The following is an 18,062-nucleotide window of genomic DNA, read 5'->3' on the forward strand; positions in this document are numbered from 1 at the left end:
GTATCGGTGTTGGATTGGTTGGTTGGTTTCTAGGTTAACTGAGTAATAATTTTAATTAATTAGGATCAATTAAAGGTTTTGAATGCATATGATGCGATGCATGAGATGAATGCAAGAAAGACGTTAATTATGATTCAATTCCACTTGGAAAACTTTATTAGAAAACAAATCCCTTTACATAGAATAGACTACAAATACGACTTCGCCCTAATACTTAAGACCTTGATTTTTTGAAGCAACGAGGCTAACTCTCGTCCCCGGTCTGACTCTAATTCATACTTTACGCTTAACGTGTCAGCTTGTACTGCCAAAGTTTGTAAGTGATCAGCTACTTCTCGAATCTGAACCAAGGCTTGCCCCATAACACGAACCCTGCTTCTGACCTGATTTTGGAGATAGTGAAGCTGTTCGCTTTGATGATCTTTGTTTGCCTCCAAATACTCAATCCTGGCTTTACAGTTCTGTAATGCCCCCTCTAATTCTTCTATAGTTTTCTTCATTTGCTCGATTCTGCTTAAACTTGCTTGCAGTTCCACCACTGAATTACGATTTCGGTATTGATGAACAATCTTCTCAAGTTCGGCCACTCTAGCCCTTAGTTTATCCCTTTCATCTTGATTTTCTAACAAACTCTTCTCAAGCGATTTATTTTGCATTGGGCTTCTTGGAATCTTTCTTCCCATCTACCGGCCTTGGCTTTTTCTTCTTGAACCTTTTGACGCCACTACTCTGAGGTTTTTCCCAACCCAGTAGTTCTTACTGACAGACGTAGTCTCTTATAATCCGTCTTCAAGCTGTTCAAATCTTCCTCGACTTTGCGCTTCCCTTTTCTCAGGCCTTCGGTTTCCTGCTTTTGAACATCTATGTCCAACTTTAAATTCACCTTTTCTTCCTCCATTTGCTCTATTTTCTTCTCTAATTCTGCATTCCTTCTTTCGATGTCTTGCTTTATGATTTCCAGCTCAGAAGGGACGACGCGTAAATACCCTCTATCGACTGACTATTTTCTGAACTTGGCCCAGGAATGTTGTCATTAATCCTCCTAACACGCCATTCGTTATATTCAGGAGTTGTCATTGGACCCACGGCTAATCTCTTCATTCGGCGAGTCTGATTCCACGCATTGGCCATCTCACGAGCCTTCCTCTTGTACCCATCATCCTTATACGAAAATTCACACTCAGCTAGTCCTTGAGTGGCAGGCACAAACTGTCTTGACCTGTATTGTCTTAATACTAGCAATGGAGCATAACCAACAGCTCCCCAAATCCCGAGCAATGGAACCCAGTCAAAATCCCCACACCGATATAGGATATCATCTGGAAGCAACCACGGAGCTCTCCACTCGACGTTCTCCGCAAATTCTGAAAGATTGCCATCCATTTCTCTTCTGTAATATCATCTCTCCTTGACGTTGCCACTATCTCTTTCAACGGTGAATAACTTTCAAAGAAAACCTGATATGAAACCCTATCAACCTTCCAAAAGTGGCTATAAAACCACTCAAGTAGTAGCTGCGCACATCCAATAAATCTGCCCTCTCCTGTTCTTCGACATGCATTCAATGACCTAAAGGTTTCTGCCAAAATCACCGGAACTGGCGTAACTCCCTTATCAAGCCGATCAAATAAATCAGTGACCGTCTCGTCAATATGTCCCAAAACCTTAGGAAACACAATTAAGCCATATATACTCAAAGCAAAGACGTCTACTTTCTTCCTCGCATCTGGGTGTGCTAAAATGAGGTCATTCAAACTTTTCCAAAGAATACACCTACTATCCCCTTTTTGCTTAATCCGAGCTGTAACCCACTGCTCACTTATCCCTGTTATATTGATCAGCTTCTTCAAGAAGGTCGGTACATTTACCACTTTCGAATAAATTTTATCTACCTGAACCTTCGAACACCGAAGTAAAGCTGTGTACTCTTCTATCGTAGGCACCAAATCAACCTTCCCGAATGTGAAGCAACTGTAGGCCGGATTCCAAAACTGGGCAAGAGCTCGAAACAGACGCTTGTCTACCTTCATGTCAAGTAAATAAGGCAAATCCCCATAATTTAAATAGAATAAATGCCTAACCTCATTATCCCATTGATCCCAAATCTCTTTCAATTCCTGTAAGTTGTTCTGAGCCACGCTAACACGAGTGAAGTCCCATAACTCTGATACGTGTCCCACGGCCAAACTGTCACCTTTTTCACGCTGTATCTTCTCAGACCAAGCCCGGACAGCCGCATTGTCCTCCACTCTATCAAGAAACCCATTTCCCATGATAAGCTTCCTATTTGGCAACCGAATATGAACCAACACCTTTATAATAAAATGTCATGCAATCATGATGTCATGCAATCAAAACAAAATAAAACAAGTCAGTATCACATATAAAGATATAATCCAACATAAAAATAATAAGAACACTTATTTAGGAATCTACTAGGGTTCGGTATAGTTCTACCTAGGGCAAGTCCCTAAAGCTCACTATATGAGGTTTAGTTTCTAGAGTAAGGGTACCCGAACCAGCAGATTCCTCGATCCTCACCCATTATAGGCTCATATGGATCGAGTTCAGTTCAGGGGGACATATTTCCCTATGGCTGCATGGAGATGAAAATCTCACGAAGACATAGGTACGGATGTATCCCGAAAGCGGTCCACTATCCTGCACGGAGGTGAAAACCTCACGAAGGACTAGTTTTTCGCTCCCACTTAAGGGTAAAATGCAAAATGCAAATGCAAAGTTGCCAAAGTTCCATGATAAAACATCAATGAGTGCAAAGGGAAAATTTTTGAAAACTTTTTGATTTTCAACACAAAAACAAATATGATCAGTTTATGGCTTGACTCTCTAAGGTCCCCAGTGGAGTCGTCAAGCTGTCGAAACCATTTTTTTGAAAACAAAAATTTTGATGTCGACTTCAAAAGTAAAAATTGGACTGGAGTCGCCACCGAATCTTTGATTAAGGTGTGATCGGCTCACCTTAAAAATGACTTTGGTCTACGAAATTTGAGAAAATGGGCTCGGGAGTCAGTTACGCACGAGGAAGGATTAGCACCCTCGTAACGCCCAAAATTGGTACCAAATTGATTTTTTTAAAATGCCTTGGTGTCGAAAATTTGAAAAGATTTTAAAAGGAAACTTTTTATTTCATGAATGGATTAAAATAACAAGACAATTCTTATTTCAAAGAAATAAAACACCACACCTAGTAAGTTAGGGCACAATGTTTTTAAATCTTCAAAATACCCGAATATTGCCTTTTGTTTTTGAAAATTCTTATTTCGAGAAGAAAATGTCATGACCAGTAAGTTAGGACCCAACATTTTGAATTCCCGAGAATAAGCTTTTATTTAAAATTCGTGAATTTGTTGCAAAACAAATACTTGGCTTTCTAAATTCATCGAAAAATAATCGCGATCCAGTAAGTTAGGACACGACCTTTCACGAGAACCATGAATGCCAAATATTTTGGAATTTATAAAATAGGATGATTTAAATACTTTGAGAAAATCAAAATTGATATTTTAAAGAGATGCCAAAAAAAGGGTTAAGGCATAACATGAAACAAATACTCTAATTTAAGACAAATATGAATAAATATTTACAAGTATATGTACAAGAACACTATATAATTAAGTTTACAAATATGTGTACACATATATTTAACGCATATGTACAAAGATACACATAAAAGATGAAATGGGATATATCAATCAAAATATAATAAAAATGCATGTATGTATTTGGAAATCGTGAAAATAAAATAAACATAAAAGCATGTACATGTGTATATATTTACAGAATAAAAATGTATATGTGTATGTATTGGTAAATCATGAAAATACGCATATGTATATTAAAACACCTATATATAATATGAGTACAAATAACGGTGTACATTTAGAATAAGAGAAATATTTATAATAACTCAAAAAAAATGTATATATATAATATAAAAAAACGTATTTTGAATTGTAAAATATGAGGAACATGTGTGTTTAAAATGCGTATGTATACACATATATATGTGTTTCAAAAAAGGTGAAGAAAAAATCATAGGTATACGCATATTTATGAAAGTAAAAAAAAACTAAAATATAATAATATATATATATAGAGGTAAAAAAGAAACTGCACGAAATATATATATACAAGTACGTATATTACATTGAAATGCATGTATATATAATCATGCGTGCTTTAGAAATATAGAAATAAGGATAAAAATAATAAAGGGGAAAAAAATGGGCCAAATTGAATTAAAACGAAAAAACGAATTTAGAAAAATAAAAAAAATAAAAAAAATAAAATCAGGCCCAACTTAAATGCGCGCGTAACAGTGGAGGACCAAAAGGGAAATTATCCCATCCTTCCAAAACGCAGCGCAACGGGGGGCCCAATTGAAACAAAAATAAAATATGCGACCCAATTTCTAAAATAAGTAAAAAGGATTTAATTGAAAAGCGTTGCAAAAAAGGAAGGGCCAATTGCGCAAATAGACCATGTGACGTCAGAGCGCGCGGATCCTCCCCTTCGGGTCGGGTCACCGCGCGGGTCATGGCACCAAACGGCGTCGTTTTGATCTGCTATTTAAAGCAGTTTTTCTTTCTAAAACCTCATTTTTGCAGTAGGAAAAAGAAAAAAAAAACAAAAAAAACATAAACACCCTCTGCTAGGGTTTCGCCACAGCCCCTTGCGCCGCCGTCCGTCTGCCATGGTTTCGCCGCAACCAGTGGCTGGAGGTTCACCGAACTGGGTTTTTTAACCCTATTTGGAGCGGATTCAAGGGCAAGGTAAGCCTTTTCTTTCTATTTTTTCCGTATATTTTAACACTAAATCGAAAGAAAAAAATTCTAAAAAACAATCACCTTAAAGAAAATAATATCGATCCGTTTCTCTATTGATTTTCTTCGCTTTTTTTCCTCCCCTTTTTACAGATTACAGAAGGGCCTTTTATAGCCTGAAAACAAAAGTAAAAACGAATCTAATTTGTTATTTTATTCTCTCTCGGACTCTTTGAGTCCGTGTTTGTAGGTATCACGGAGCGTTCGTGGAGGAGTGGCCCCGAGGCGTGTGGCGGTTGGATGCTTGCTGGCGGCGTCGGGGCAGTCATGCGGCTAGGGTTATTTTTTGTTTTTTGTTTTGCTTTGGGCCAGGGCTATTTTGGGCCACTTATTTGTTGGGTTAATACTATTTTCTTTTTTGTGTTTAAACCCAGGCCGATTGGGCCTTATTACAGCTGCCCCTCTTTGCTCATTGTCGTGTAACGAGAACAGAGCAAAGACTATAAGGCCCAATTGCATCTGGCCATACTGAGCCTTAACTTCTTCAGTGCTTCTCTTCTAATAGCCTTGTTCCTTCCTACTGCATCTTCAGAGGTATGTGAAATAGTGCTTTGATCCACTCCACTGCAACGTCAGGGAGATAGGATTCGTACCTTGTGGCTTCTCAAAAAAACAAAATTTACTATATTTAGTCTGTTCCACTGCAACTTCAGGGAGATAAGACTTGTATCTTCGATCTACTTCACCACTAGTATGGGAAGACAAGATCTGCTTATTTTTTATCTACTTCATGCCAGTACATGAAGACAAGATCTGTTTTCTCCGATCTACTTCACTTCAATACATGAAGACAAGATCTGCTTTTTCCGATCGATTCCACTGCCGACTAGGGGAATAGAATTACTGGCTTCAATATACTCCACTGCAACTTCAGGGAGGTAAAATCTGCCATCTTTGACCTGCTTCTCTGTCAGTATAGGAATGCAAGATCTGTTTTTCCTACTTCGCCACTTTGCAAACTACAGTCGCTTTGTCTACCACTGAAGCTAGTACATAGCGATTACTAAGGCTTGTAAAGAAGCTATATGGTTGAAGGGACTCTTTAGTAAACTAAATGAAGACTTTTAAATCAATACAGTATTTTGTGACAGTCAGAGTGCCATCTTCCTTACAAAAGATCAAATGTTTCATGAGAGAACAAAACACATTGATGTTTGGTATCATTTTGTTCGTGATATTATTGCTCGTGGTGATATTGTTGTGAGCAAAATTAGTACTCATGAAAATCTTGCAGATATGATGACTAAGTCACTTCCTATAACCAAGTTTGAGTATTGCTTAGACTTGGTTGGTGTTCATTGTTACAAATAAACCCTTAAGGGGTTTTATGGAAGAGGTGGAGAAACTTGTTCGCTGAGAGTTCGCGATGAAGAACTTGTTCATTAAGAATTTGTGTCAAGGTGGAGATTGTTAGAATTAAGTGACCCAAATCCTTATTTAAATAAAATATTGTGGTAAAATAAAATAAAAGTAAAATCCCTATAGAATTATACTTCTTTTATTTTATTTTAGAATAAGGTTTCTAAACCTTATTAAACTCTATCTATTTGATATTATTTGAATAAGGAGTTTCACTCCTATTAGAATAAGGTTTACAAGCCTATAAATAGGCATAGTCTACTCCTCTTGTAATTAAGTTTTTTTCGACATAGTGAATTTTTCTTCTCCTCTGCCCGTGGTTTTTTCCCGAAAGGGTTTCCACGTAAAATTTGTGTGTTCTTTATTTTTTCTATTTCTATTTTTTCTTTGCGATATATTGTCATTACCGACATTATATTTTTCTCAAAAATCAAATCAAATTTCAAAAGAATTTGATTAAACTAACTTAGGTTATCATGGATGATAAGCAGTGATTATAAACATATTTTTTAATAACGAGTAGTCATTGATTCTAATGATTCTAAAACCAAACAGTTCAATTTTAAAGCTTGGATCCCAACGAAATTTTGACACAAACTAAGAACATATTAATTATCCTTGTATGCATGGTCAACTTTTGCATCATAGTAAAAATTTTCATCTTTTGCCAAATAATTATCCTCCATTTCATCATTTTGGGATAACGAAATTTATCTCAATATTGTTTCTCCTTTTTTAATGGATGCTTTGATAAAGTTTCACTAAATGCTTAAACATACGATAGGTACGTGACCAATGCATTTTCATACCACATTGGTAGCATAAATTTTCAATAACCTTCGAATATTTTAATCATAATTTTCTTTCTTTTCCTTGTTATTCTTTTTCTAGTGATTAGAAGTATCACTATTATGATGTGAGCTCGCAATTGGTTTAGAATTACAAGTCACTCGAATGCCCGATCATTTCTAAACATGTACTTGTTACAGAAGAAATAAAATAGGAATCTTGGAAACAAAGGTTTATACGAGAAAAGAACCTACGTTAAAGAACATGACTGATTTTCTAAACGACAAACAATTGGAAACAAGAATTAGAATCGAGCAGACCTCGACCCGTTGTTTATGAAAGAAACAAGAACCAAAGGTATAGGAAATGAAGAAGAACGCCACAAAGCAAAAAACTTTGATAAGTTTGGTTTGTCTGTTCTAAAGAACTTAAGAGAGAAATCTCACAATATGCAAATTCATTCATCAATCCCCAAAGTACAAATTGAGTAATTATTTATAGTCTATTCTTAGGCATAAAACAGTCAATACCAGCCATGAAGTTAAATTCCTTAATTATGCATGAATGCATGAAGCACACCAATAGTCACAAAACTCCCATATTAAATGTTGGCAATTAAAGGGACTCTGACTAGTCGAATGGTCACTTAAGATGAATGTGAACCCTTTGATATTTCGTCCCTTAAATCTGACCAATAAATATGTGAATCCTTAGGTCTTCCTTCTACTAAATTCAGACAATGAATGCTTGTGCCTTTAAATCTCCTCTCCATTGATGCGTCTATTCAAGACTGGAATTCTAAAAGTCACGTGGTTGCTGAAAAGTCACTTGTTTTCCAAAGGTCATGTTCAGTTTCCATCTTGAATGCTTTATTAAATTGGTCTATTTAATCTCCATTGAATGATGAATTCTTTAATCTTCCCCCATTGAATTTTGGTTTGGAGATGAAAGGTCTTCAACAAAAAATAACCTGCAAAACACTATAAATAAAGATTCAATTCATAATTTAAACAAACAAATACATAACCGAAAAAAATGAATGCAACAAAAACAAACAATGAAGCATAATTAGAAACACCACTTTATTTATGAATACAACAAAACAATGAATGAAGCATAAATAAAACAACTTTATTTATGAATGCAACAAAACAATCAATGAAATATAAATAAAACAATTTTATTTATGAATGCAACAATCAATGAAGCATAAGTAAAGAAAACACAACTTTATTTATGAATGCAACAAAACATTCAATGAAACATAAATAAATAAATAAAAACTTTATTTATGAATGCAAATTTGCTTAAAAAGTAAATAGGCTTAAAATGCTTGTTGAGCAATGGATAAAACGTTGCAAAGTTAATGCTTCTTGTTTAATTCAGATTGAAATATAGATTGTTCCAATTTGAAACAAATGGCTTGTATGAAAACATTGAGCGCCTCCTTAAGCTTTCTAGCCCTCGCCCTCGTAATTGGTCCCATAGGTACATGCAATGCATCTCCAAGTATTGGAACCTTCACGTTTGGAACTAAGGTCGTTCCCATGCTCACATCATATTATAACCACCATGATAACAGTTATTAGTACGTCTCCAACCACATCCTCAATTACTACGAGAATCACAATCTCTATATTTTAATTTTTCATAATTGTTATATATTGTTACATTCATTTCAAGGAATAAAGACTTTTTTACTAGAAAGTATGAGATCGTTTCAAAATACTTTTTAAAGTCTTTTTCATAATATTGCTACTGCAGGAGCACATAAGATATTTCAATCATAACACACTTTAGAGAGTATTATCATTTTCTAATTGTCAAATCATTCTTTCAAATTATTATGCAATTCAAGAGTCAAAATGATCTTTCGCAATTAGATATTTCACTTTTAATCCTTCATGTAGATAATGTTAGACAAAAACAATGGTTTTTGCTTTGTCTATGTAAAAAGTCAAATTCGTTTATAATCACAAATCATGCGTGACTCTATTAGAAATAATTTAATAGGCAACGTAGTACATATGGTAAATGTTACCAAATAAAATAAAAATTTTAAAAATGACTACTATTTTTTAATCATATCAATAACATATGTTATGAAATATATACATATTTAAGCAAAAATATTCAATTTGTTGATACTTCAATCTTATTCAAAATCTTATATCATAAACAAGCATACCATGAAATATATAAGATATAAATTCATACTTAAATACGAAAAAAAAAATGAGCATCATTTTTAATTTTTTTTCATTAAGAATAGTGAAATCTTAAAAATCTTTCAAGCACGCATAGAAATCACATACCTTAGGAGCCTTGCTTCAACAATGACGTTATATGTCTAAATTACTTGTTCTCCAACTAAATATTGAATACTATCGAGCAAGGTCATGCTAATAACATATTATGAAATAATAATACAAAGAACTCAAGAATAATAGATGAGAATAAGGGGGATTTCTATTACATTCCTCTTCTTTTTCAACATCATTACAAGTAGTACTCCTCATTTTCTAATACATAAATAAGAAATGAGTTACAAGGAGATGAAATGTGAAGAGTTAATGAATATGAAAGGTGAAAGGTTGATTATAATGAACATCCACTTAACAGCATTCATAACATGTAGACTTGTCCATGGGTCGAGCCCCTGTCCTGGCTCGAAGGCCCGTCCAAAAAATAAGAGGGTTTGGGTAAAAATATAGGTCCGAAAAATGAGTTTGGGCAAAAAAAATAAGGCTCATTTAGAAAATGAGTCGGGCCTTGGGTAAGGCTTTTTTGGCTTGGGCTCAGCTCAGCCCAAAAATGCAAAAAAAAAATTGTTGTTTTTTTTACTACTTTCTTGCTTTTTTTTTATCGTTTTGTTGCTATTTTCTTGTTTTTTTTTCACTATTTTGCTACCATTTCACTATTATGTTGCTACTATTTTGTTGTTATTGTTTGGATATTGTATAGCTCTTATTTTATTGTTAATTTTGTTATTATTTTAGAGCTATTTGCTTATTAAGTTGCACCTATCTTAGTGTTATTTAAATATACATATTGTTTTTTAATTTGTTGGGAAACATTTATTTTAATGTTTTTAGTATTTTTGATGTATTATATTTTTAAAAATAATATAAAAAATAATATGGGTAGGCTGGCCCAGACCTGAGTTTTAGTATTTTTATTCGGGCCGAACTTGGACAAAGTTTTAGGTCCATTTTTTTGACCGAGCTCGGGCCTAACAAATGGGCTTAAAATTTTGATTGGACACGTTTAATAACTGGTTTATTTTTCTATTTTGGCTTATACATAAAATGTCAAAATAAGAATTTAATGTTGCAATTGGTAAAAAAGCTTGCACTAGTTCTTCTCAAATTTGAAATTAAGCAAATTGATTCCTCTAAAAAAATCAAAGTAATTTAATATTGTCAATTTTGAAGTGAGCAATTAAGGACAATTAATCAAGATATTAATATTTTTCATCAGTTGTACATGATTTTGATTGGTATAATAAAAAAATTAGCCCTCAAAGTTTACATATTTTGTTAATTTGGTTCTAATTTAACAAATTTATCTTGCAATATTTGTGTAAATGTGTAAATGTTGAGGCTAAATTTGTTGAGTTTTTTTTATAATTAAGGTCAAAATGACACAAAATATGTAACCATCGAAGGCTAAATTTGTTACTATACCAATCAATATTATGTACAATTGACGAAAAACATTAATATTGTGCTTAATTATCTTTAGTTGCACACTTTCGAAATTGATAGAGATTAAATTGCTCCAATTTTTTTGAGAGGGAGCAATTTGCTCAATTTTGAAATTGAGAAGGACTGGAGAGGAGTTTTTACTATCCCAATTTTAATGGATGGACTATTTTGCTAATTGATTGAATGTACAAGGACTAGTTTAACCATTTTTTTAAGTAACAGGATCAAAATGAAATCCAGAGTATAATACAAGGATTATTATGATAGTTTTACCTAATAAAGAATATAAACTTATGTAAATCAAAGGCTATAATAATTTCATTTGAGGTTTTAGTCTTAGGATATAAATAAAGAGGCGAAGAAGAAAATATTGGATGATAATTGATAGTGTCATCATAATCTACAAAATTTCTGGTACGAACTTTTTTTATTCCTTTAATTTGACTAATTAATTAATGGAATTAAATTGTTAATCAAAAAATTCGCTCGCTATTTTTGACTTTAAGTTCACAATATTTGTCTAATTTCTCGAATTTAGGGTTTGAGTTTCATTCTGATTTGCTCTTTGCTTTTGGGGTTTGTTCTATCCAGTTTCATGCGAAGCTTGGCTTTTTGAGGTCGTTGATATTCATCCGCAGGTAAGGTACGCCTGCTCTAGGGCTGCTTCAAATGAATTAAATTTACTGCCTTTTGGTTTCTTTTATTTGTTTAACGGGGACAAATGATAACAGGAAAGGGATCTTGACAAACAAATATTCATCTGCTAAGCTGATAACAAGATCTAGTAAGATGATTTTTTGATTTTTCAGCTCAGCAATATTGAATTTTCAGGTCAATATGATTTAGGATTAATACAGTTGTACTCTTTTTTCTTAAGAAAAATCCTTTAAATGGTTTAGTGTATTGACTTAGCAAGTCAATTTTTAATTTAAATTTTCATATTTTGCAGGAGAAGCATTTGCTATAATCTGTGTGATTTGCACCACATATATAACAAGTTTTGTGGTAATTAACTGATAGGAGATGCCTAGAGACTTGTCAAGATCACGATCTCGTTCACCCTCTTATCGACGCAGACATTCGCCCTCTCCCGCAGGGCATAGGTATGGGAGGAGGAGCCGAAGGGACAGAAGCCGATCGCCATATTCGTCTTATTCTTTTAGCAGGTGATCCCGTTTATATTAATACTATTTATGTTAATTTTGTTAACATAAAAGAAACTGTAAGGATTATTGTAAGAAAGATTGGGACTCTGAAAGTTGTCATGCGGATTGGAAATACAAATACTTCAAGTTTATCTGTACACAGCCCATACTTATTTGCATATATTTTGGTGTTCCCTCAACTTTACTGGAAAGAATATCTAGTTTGCTTGTTGTTTACAATTATATTCTGTTATGGAATCGCATCCTAGCCAAGAATCCAGTAAGGAGTGCAATTAAGTTAGTTGAATGTGCCAAATTGAAGTTGCTGCTGCAGTTGAGGGTTGTGTTGGCAATTTGTACACCAGGTGCTTTTGGCTTCACTTTTACCATGCAGTTGAACCTGTTGGTTGTCTACATTTTGGCATGCGTGTGATATTTTATGTTCAGATGGCATTACGGCTTGACATCCTTGAGGACCTTCAGGATTATAGATTTATGTTTAATGACCACCATTCTTATTGTGAAGTGTTGCTGAATATTTAAAGTTGATGGTGTATTGCTCAACGTCTTCCATGAAATTATCAACATCTCAGTGGGCACCTGACATGTGAGGAACTTTACTTTTGCTTGAAAATGGAAATATGCTAACTACAAGTACATTTGGAGCAAAACATAGAGTTCTATGAGAGTTATAGGAAGCATGCCCTTCTTTAGGAAATTAAAGACAGTTTCTTCCCATTACTTGAGATGGGAAATGAGCAGGTGATGGGTGTCGATGGGTTCCTTTCGTTGCTTGATTCTGACATTATCTACTTCCTGTCATAAAAGATGGAGCTCAATGCTTATCTTAACAATGTATGAGGTAACTGTATATGCTTTTGTATTTATTCTGCAAGATGGTGAGCTGTCCGTGTTCTTAGTTAATGTAGCTAGTGATGCCCAAAGTCTATAGCTGTGGCTCAATAAGTTGTGTTGTTGTACAGACGGAAGAGTCGTTCTATTAGTCCACGCCGCCGCAAAAGTCGTTCTCCAATTACAAGGCGTCATAAAAGCCGTTCTCCTACTCCAAAGCGTTATAAGAGGCTAAGAAGTAGGAGTTCTTCATTGTCTCCTGTTCATAAATCATCTAGCCCAAGTCTTGGGTCAATAGAGCGCAAAAATGCTAGTGAGAAATTGAAAAAAGAAGAGGAAGAGAGGAAAAGGTATATAAAATATTATCTTCTTTATGCAGACTATTTTTGTTTTTCTTTTCATGGTTCTTTTAGATATCTTGATTTCTACCAAGTCTACTTGATTTTTGCAACATTTTCAAAATGTATTGAGTTTACTATCTTTGGGTCACAATCACATTGAGGTTTAGATTCTCTACAGTTCTAATTTATCGGAGGCTTCTATATTATTGGATAGTTTTTGTCATTGCCCTATGATAATTCCTCTGCTGAGGTGATATAGGAAGCCATGAAAGTCAGATCCTATTTTGGTTGTCAGGTCTTGTCACTTGTGGAAATCAAAACTTATTTTTTGGCTTTTATTTTGGTCCTGTTGGGAAAAGAGTATTCAGTTGCATGTGCACAAACCCCTTTTCCTTCCCTCTGATACTGCATGTTACCTGTTGATGGACTATTTTGTACAGCAGAGGAAAATAAAAAGAAATACCAGAGAGAGAGAGAGAGAGAGAGAATTTATATGCTTACCATTGTAGAACATGTAAAAAGAAATATCTGCCCTGTCTGAGTGTCTTAACTTTGTTGGTTTGGACATTTACGTGGATAGCCATTCTGACTAAATGTTTTTCAGTTGAACCATTTTTATTCACCATCCATTAAAATGTGAGGATATCTATGAAAAGATGTAGTCTTGTAAAAAATGTATTTTGGTGCAAGGTTTGAAGTACTACGGTGATTAGTTATAAAATTGCAGTAAGTTACTTGGCATTCTTCTCCACAGGATTTTCTGAAGGAAGATACTGCTATAAGTCAACTTGTTATATTTGATGATCTGATTGGATGCATCTAATGTTCACCAGTTTTGAAACTCTTTTGTTTGGATCAGGTTCGATTAGAGGTATGCCTTAAAAGCATAGCATATTTTAGTGCTTTTGTCGTCATGAAGGTTAGTTTGCCTGTTTATCATAGTTCATAGTGAATCAGGAAAGTAAGTTAGTGAGAGAGAGAATAAAATCAAAATGACTTTGTAAGCAGTTTTTATGTAGTGTTTGTCTGGTTTGGAAAGACGTTTGTAATGGATAGTTACGGAATGCATGTGTCAATTTCTTGCTTGACATTATATTTTATTTTCCCAGGCGTCAACAGGAAGCAGAATTGAAACTGATAGAAGAAGAGACTGCTAAGAGGGTGGAAGAAGCAATTCAGAAGAAGGTTGAAGAGAGATTGAACTCAGAAGAAATCAAGCTGGAAATTCAGAAGCGACTAGAGGAAGGACGGAGAAGACTTAATGATGAAGTTGCTGCACAACTTGAGAAAGAAAAGGAAGCCGCTATTCTTGAAGCCAGGCAAAAAGAGGTAAAATTAAATATCAAAGAAAAAAAAAAGTCATGTGAATGCTGGTCTGTTGTTTGTTTCTGTTATTCTTTTTTATGCAATGGATAGAGTAGGGTGAAGCTCTAGTCTAAAAAGAAACAACATGGTTTTAATTTTGAGTGAAGGAAAGACTGTTTTGGTTGTGGGCCATGTTTGGTGTCATTTTGTAATGAACCTTGTTTGATAATGTGATACAGGAGGTAGCTAGAAAAGAGAACGAAGAGTTGGAGAAGATGCTGGAAGAGAACAGAAAGAGGGTAGAAGAAACTCAAATAAGAGAAGCAATGGAGCAGCAGCGGAGAGAAGAGGAACGATATCGGGAACTAGAAGAGCTGCAAAGACAAAAGGAAGAGGCAATGAAGAGGAAGAAACAACAGGAAGAGGAAGAACGATTAAATCAAATGAAATTGTTGGGAAAGAACAAATTACGGCCAAAGTTGTCATTTGCGCTTGGCTCCAAATGATTGGTTTGGAGAAGGTGGTGTTAGTTGTTGTAATATGTTTTTTTGTTTCTTTCGAACTTTGCTTTTTTGCATTGTAATTTGAAGAAGATACTAATATTTGTTAGTGAAGTAGTTTTTGGAAGTACGAGAAATCTTTTCCTCCTCCATAAGAAGAGTAATAGAAAGATGTAAAAAGAGAGAAGAATATAAAAATCAAAGATTGGTCCAGCGAGGAAGCAAGGCTTCAACCAGTGGGTTCCTGTAATTACATTCCCTCTGTTAATATATACCGAGGTAATTGAACTTGATAATTTCTTGATAATTTGGTAGTTAAATAGTTTGGATTTAATTGGTACTTAAATTTGGAAATCATAAGTCAATTTAATGAACTTTTTAAGTACCTAATTAACACTATTAAAATATGTGGTATTGATGATCAATAACATGATGACGGTTTCATATTTTGACACGTAGAAAAAATAAGGTTAAAATTTATTAAAGAAATTTTGTCATGTAGTTAATATTAAGTAGGATTGCCGCCACCTGTATTCCTAATTAGACAAGTAGTTCATTTTTTAAATATATATGCTAGATTATAGAAAAGAAGCCCAAGACAAGGCCTTTGGGCCACCCAATACACCGAAAACACAAGAGACAACATTAAACCCAACTATTTACTCTAAAGCGCTTCATTAAGCATAGAGATTAGGGATTCTAGAAGCTATGAAATTAATACCAGTATCTAAAAAGAACAAAATTAAGGGAAGAAAAACTTTTCAGTTTCTAAGAAAAAACACCCAGCAGACAAACCAATATTCTGCTCCCCTTCTTTCAAAACAGTAAAAGTTTCAGTTCGGTGCCTTGAGCTAGCATCGATCTTGTTCAACCAACTCCTCTGGGAATTCTGGAACACTATTCAATTTCAAAAATTCCAATTTCAGTTTAAGCCCTTCACTCGCTAATTGGTGTGCCACTCCGTTTGCTGATATCTGAATATGCATAAAAGTATAGACCTGAAAATCTCTACTCATCTTTTTCATGTCTTCAATATATGCTAAAATTTCAGACTTGTCATCCTCACTGCTTTTCGGTTTTTTAATCACTGTGAGGGAATCCCTTTCAACTTCCAGTCTCCTTAAACCCAAATCTAAGCGCAACTTTATGGCCACTGTGCAAGCCACTGCTTCTGCTGCAAAAGGCGATGGGATCTTCTCATGACAAGTGATTTTTGAAGCAATTACAAGTAGTTTGTTTTCCTAGTTGAAATACACTTTTAAAATTTAAAAAGGATTCGTTATTTACAAATAGATGACACTGGTAGAGCTATTTACACAACTTTCAGATATCGTTATTCTGCCAGAAAATAGAGAGACTTTAATTCTCTTATAATTAAATATATTTTCATGAATAATGATTCTGTCGGTGTCTATTTGAGAAGAGAATTTTACTTTCCACATGAAAAAAATAATTTCTAGTTCCGTGTTTTGTTTTAATTGGTTCAAACCCACACTCGAAGCAATTCGTGTTATAAGAATAACGTAGGAGATAGTTTGGTTGAAAGCCGGGAACGACAAGGATCTGTCTATCCAAAACATAGATATGATTTCGGTCTAGGGTTTATTGCTATAAATATTATCACAAACCAGGTTGGTTTTCAAAATTTTAATTTTCCGTTGTGCAAAAAAACCGTTTTCAAACCAGATTTTTTCCAACATATCGGCACTTTAGCTTTGGTATCAATACTTTCGTATTTATCCCTATTTTTCTAAAACATCGAAAGTCGAAATGGTATCGGTACCTTTATGGGGAATCGATATCTATTCTATAAACTTTTAAAACATTACAATTTGGTCATTTTTCATACTCGAGTCTATAAAAGAGCTTTCATAAGTTCGATTTAGGCTTGAATTTAATTATATATCATAATGTGAATGTGTTTAAGATATGATAGAATGTTTGAATGATTTATTTACGATGTAATTGGTTGTGGCTCATTTTATAGCAAATACTACCATTGGATATCAAACATAACTTTAAAATGTTAGAAAATATTGGACATGACAAGTCTGGGTAGCTTTTTAAAAAACACGTCTTATTAGAAGCGTTTTAAAAAAATTGGATGTAATGTCTGAAATTTATTCGAGAGATTCTCTAGCCTAAGAATATCTAATTTAAGGTTAGGGTTATAGTTTTGGGGATTTTTCATGGGTTAGGGTTGAAAGTGGGAAGGAAGAAAATGCGCTCTTTAGGACGCTTTTTTAGCTAACTTGGCTGCCATGCAGGTCGAAAGCACGTCCTACATGGGTGTGCTTTTAGAAGACATTCTACCACCTCAATCGAAAACGCGTCTGTAGGGCATGTTTTCTTCCCTTGCATTTTCAACCCTAACCCAAATCCGTGAAAAAATTCTAAAATCCTGAGATAATTTTCAGACATCCTGGGATAATTTTCAAACTGGGCTCCCACATTTTTTTTAATTTTCCTCTTGGTTGCCTATATAAATGGGGTTTTTCTTCCCCTACTCCATCAACTCTCTTGGCCACCATGCCTTATAAAAGAAAAAAATTATCTCATAAATTTTTTTTTTAGTGTTAAAATTTTTGGATAGAAAGATTTATTTTTGTTTGTGTTTCAGGGAGACAATGTGATAGTTCTAAGGTGTGTTTGAGTTCACGGTGATACAGTGGCACTCAGAGGCCCCCATATTTCATCTGCAATGTGGGGATCGAACCATCACCTTAAAAGCCCATCACATTGTAACTTGGGCTCCAGTTCACGGTAGTCATACAGTCACGAGTTGAAGTATAACTACGGCTCCTGGTTGACGATAGTTATGCGATCACGGGTTCAAGTTTCATGCCACCCAAAGAGGATGCTTTATAAACCCTATACATAATTTTGAGACCATAATTATAACACCCTTAACCCGTCTCCGTCATCAGATTAGGGTTATAGAGCACTACTGTATAAATCAGAACAATAATGTCATTTAACATTAATTACTTAAAACTCATTACAAACCTAGCCAACATATATATTTGGGCCTTAATCGAGCCTTAAAGGCCCTAAAAACAGTTTAGAAACAATTCGAGACTAATTTAAAACAATTAAGTCAATTTGGGAAAAAGTTAAAAATTTTGAAAACAGGGGTCACACAGCCGGGTGACAAAGCCCAGACCGTGTGGTATTCAAACAATGGGACACACAGTCGTGTCCCAGGCCATGTCATAAACCA

General features: G+C 34.5%; 2 protein-coding genes across 14 annotated transcripts; one reads left to right on the forward strand and one right to left on the reverse strand.

The window, feature by feature from the left end:
- Positions 1–948: 948 nt before the first annotated feature.
- LOC107940631 (uncharacterized) lies at positions 949–2,273 on the reverse strand. The gene is made up of 2 exons (XM_016874067.2): positions 1,285–2,273; positions 949–1,219 (listed from the first exon to the last, which is right to left on the reverse strand). Exons 1-2 carry the CDS (start codon positions 2,271–2,273, stop codon positions 949–951), a joined length of 1,260 nt encoding a protein of 419 aa, XP_016729556.1.
- An 8,744-nt stretch (positions 2,274–11,017) lies between these two features.
- On the forward strand, positions 11,018–14,972 carry LOC107945115 (uncharacterized protein At1g10890). Of its 13 annotated transcripts, none has more exons than XM_041108313.1 (7): positions 11,021–11,113; positions 11,291–11,342; positions 11,431–11,530; positions 11,649–11,865; positions 12,828–13,046; positions 14,147–14,366; positions 14,582–14,972. In XM_041108313.1, the coding sequence occupies exons 4-7, from the start codon at positions 11,723–11,725 to the stop codon at positions 14,846–14,848; spliced, it is 849 nt and encodes a 282-aa protein (XP_040964247.1). In that variant the 5' UTR covers positions 11,021–11,113; positions 11,291–11,342; positions 11,431–11,530; positions 11,649–11,722; the 3' UTR covers positions 14,849–14,972. The 13 variants fall into 13 exon arrangements, 12 of the variants coding, with proteins under 12 accessions (XP_040964244.1, XP_040964247.1, XP_040964250.1 ...); XM_041108316.1 differs by having other exon boundaries at positions 11,027–11,113; positions 11,431–11,483; XM_041108314.1 differs by having other exon boundaries at positions 11,027–11,113; positions 11,291–11,337.
- The last annotated feature ends 3,090 nt before the right edge of the window (positions 14,973–18,062 follow it).

The sequence above is a fragment of the Gossypium hirsutum genome, chromosome D12 (genome assembly GCF_007990345.1).
Source record: "Gossypium hirsutum isolate 1008001.06 chromosome D12, Gossypium_hirsutum_v2.1, whole genome shotgun sequence".
Classification (NCBI taxonomy): Eukaryota; Viridiplantae; Streptophyta; class Magnoliopsida; order Malvales; family Malvaceae; genus Gossypium; species Gossypium hirsutum.

What these genes read in the sequence shown, in the direction of transcription:
- LOC107940631 (XM_016874067.2), bottom strand. Translation starts at nt 2,273, where the DNA reads ATGGGAAATGGGTTTCTTGATAGAGTGGAGGACAATGCGGCTGTCCGG. An exon ending in GGTGTGGGGATTTTGACTGG is followed by an intron (nt 1,220 to 1,284) that starts GTTCCATTGCTC and finishes AAGACAATACAG; the next exon opens with GTCAAGACAGTTTGTGCCTG.
- LOC107945115 (XM_041108310.1), top strand. Translation starts at nt 11,074, where the DNA reads ATGATAATTGATAGTGTCATCATAATCTACAAAATTTCTG. An exon ending in CATAATCTACAAAATTTCTG is followed by an intron (nt 11,114 to 11,290) that starts GTACGAACTTTT and finishes TGTTCTATCCAG; the next exon opens with TTTCATGCGAAGCTTGGCTT. An exon ending in GAAGAGGAAGAGAGGAAAAG is followed by an intron (nt 13,047 to 14,146) that starts GTATATAAAATA and finishes TTATTTTCCCAG; the next exon opens with GCGTCAACAGGAAGCAGAAT.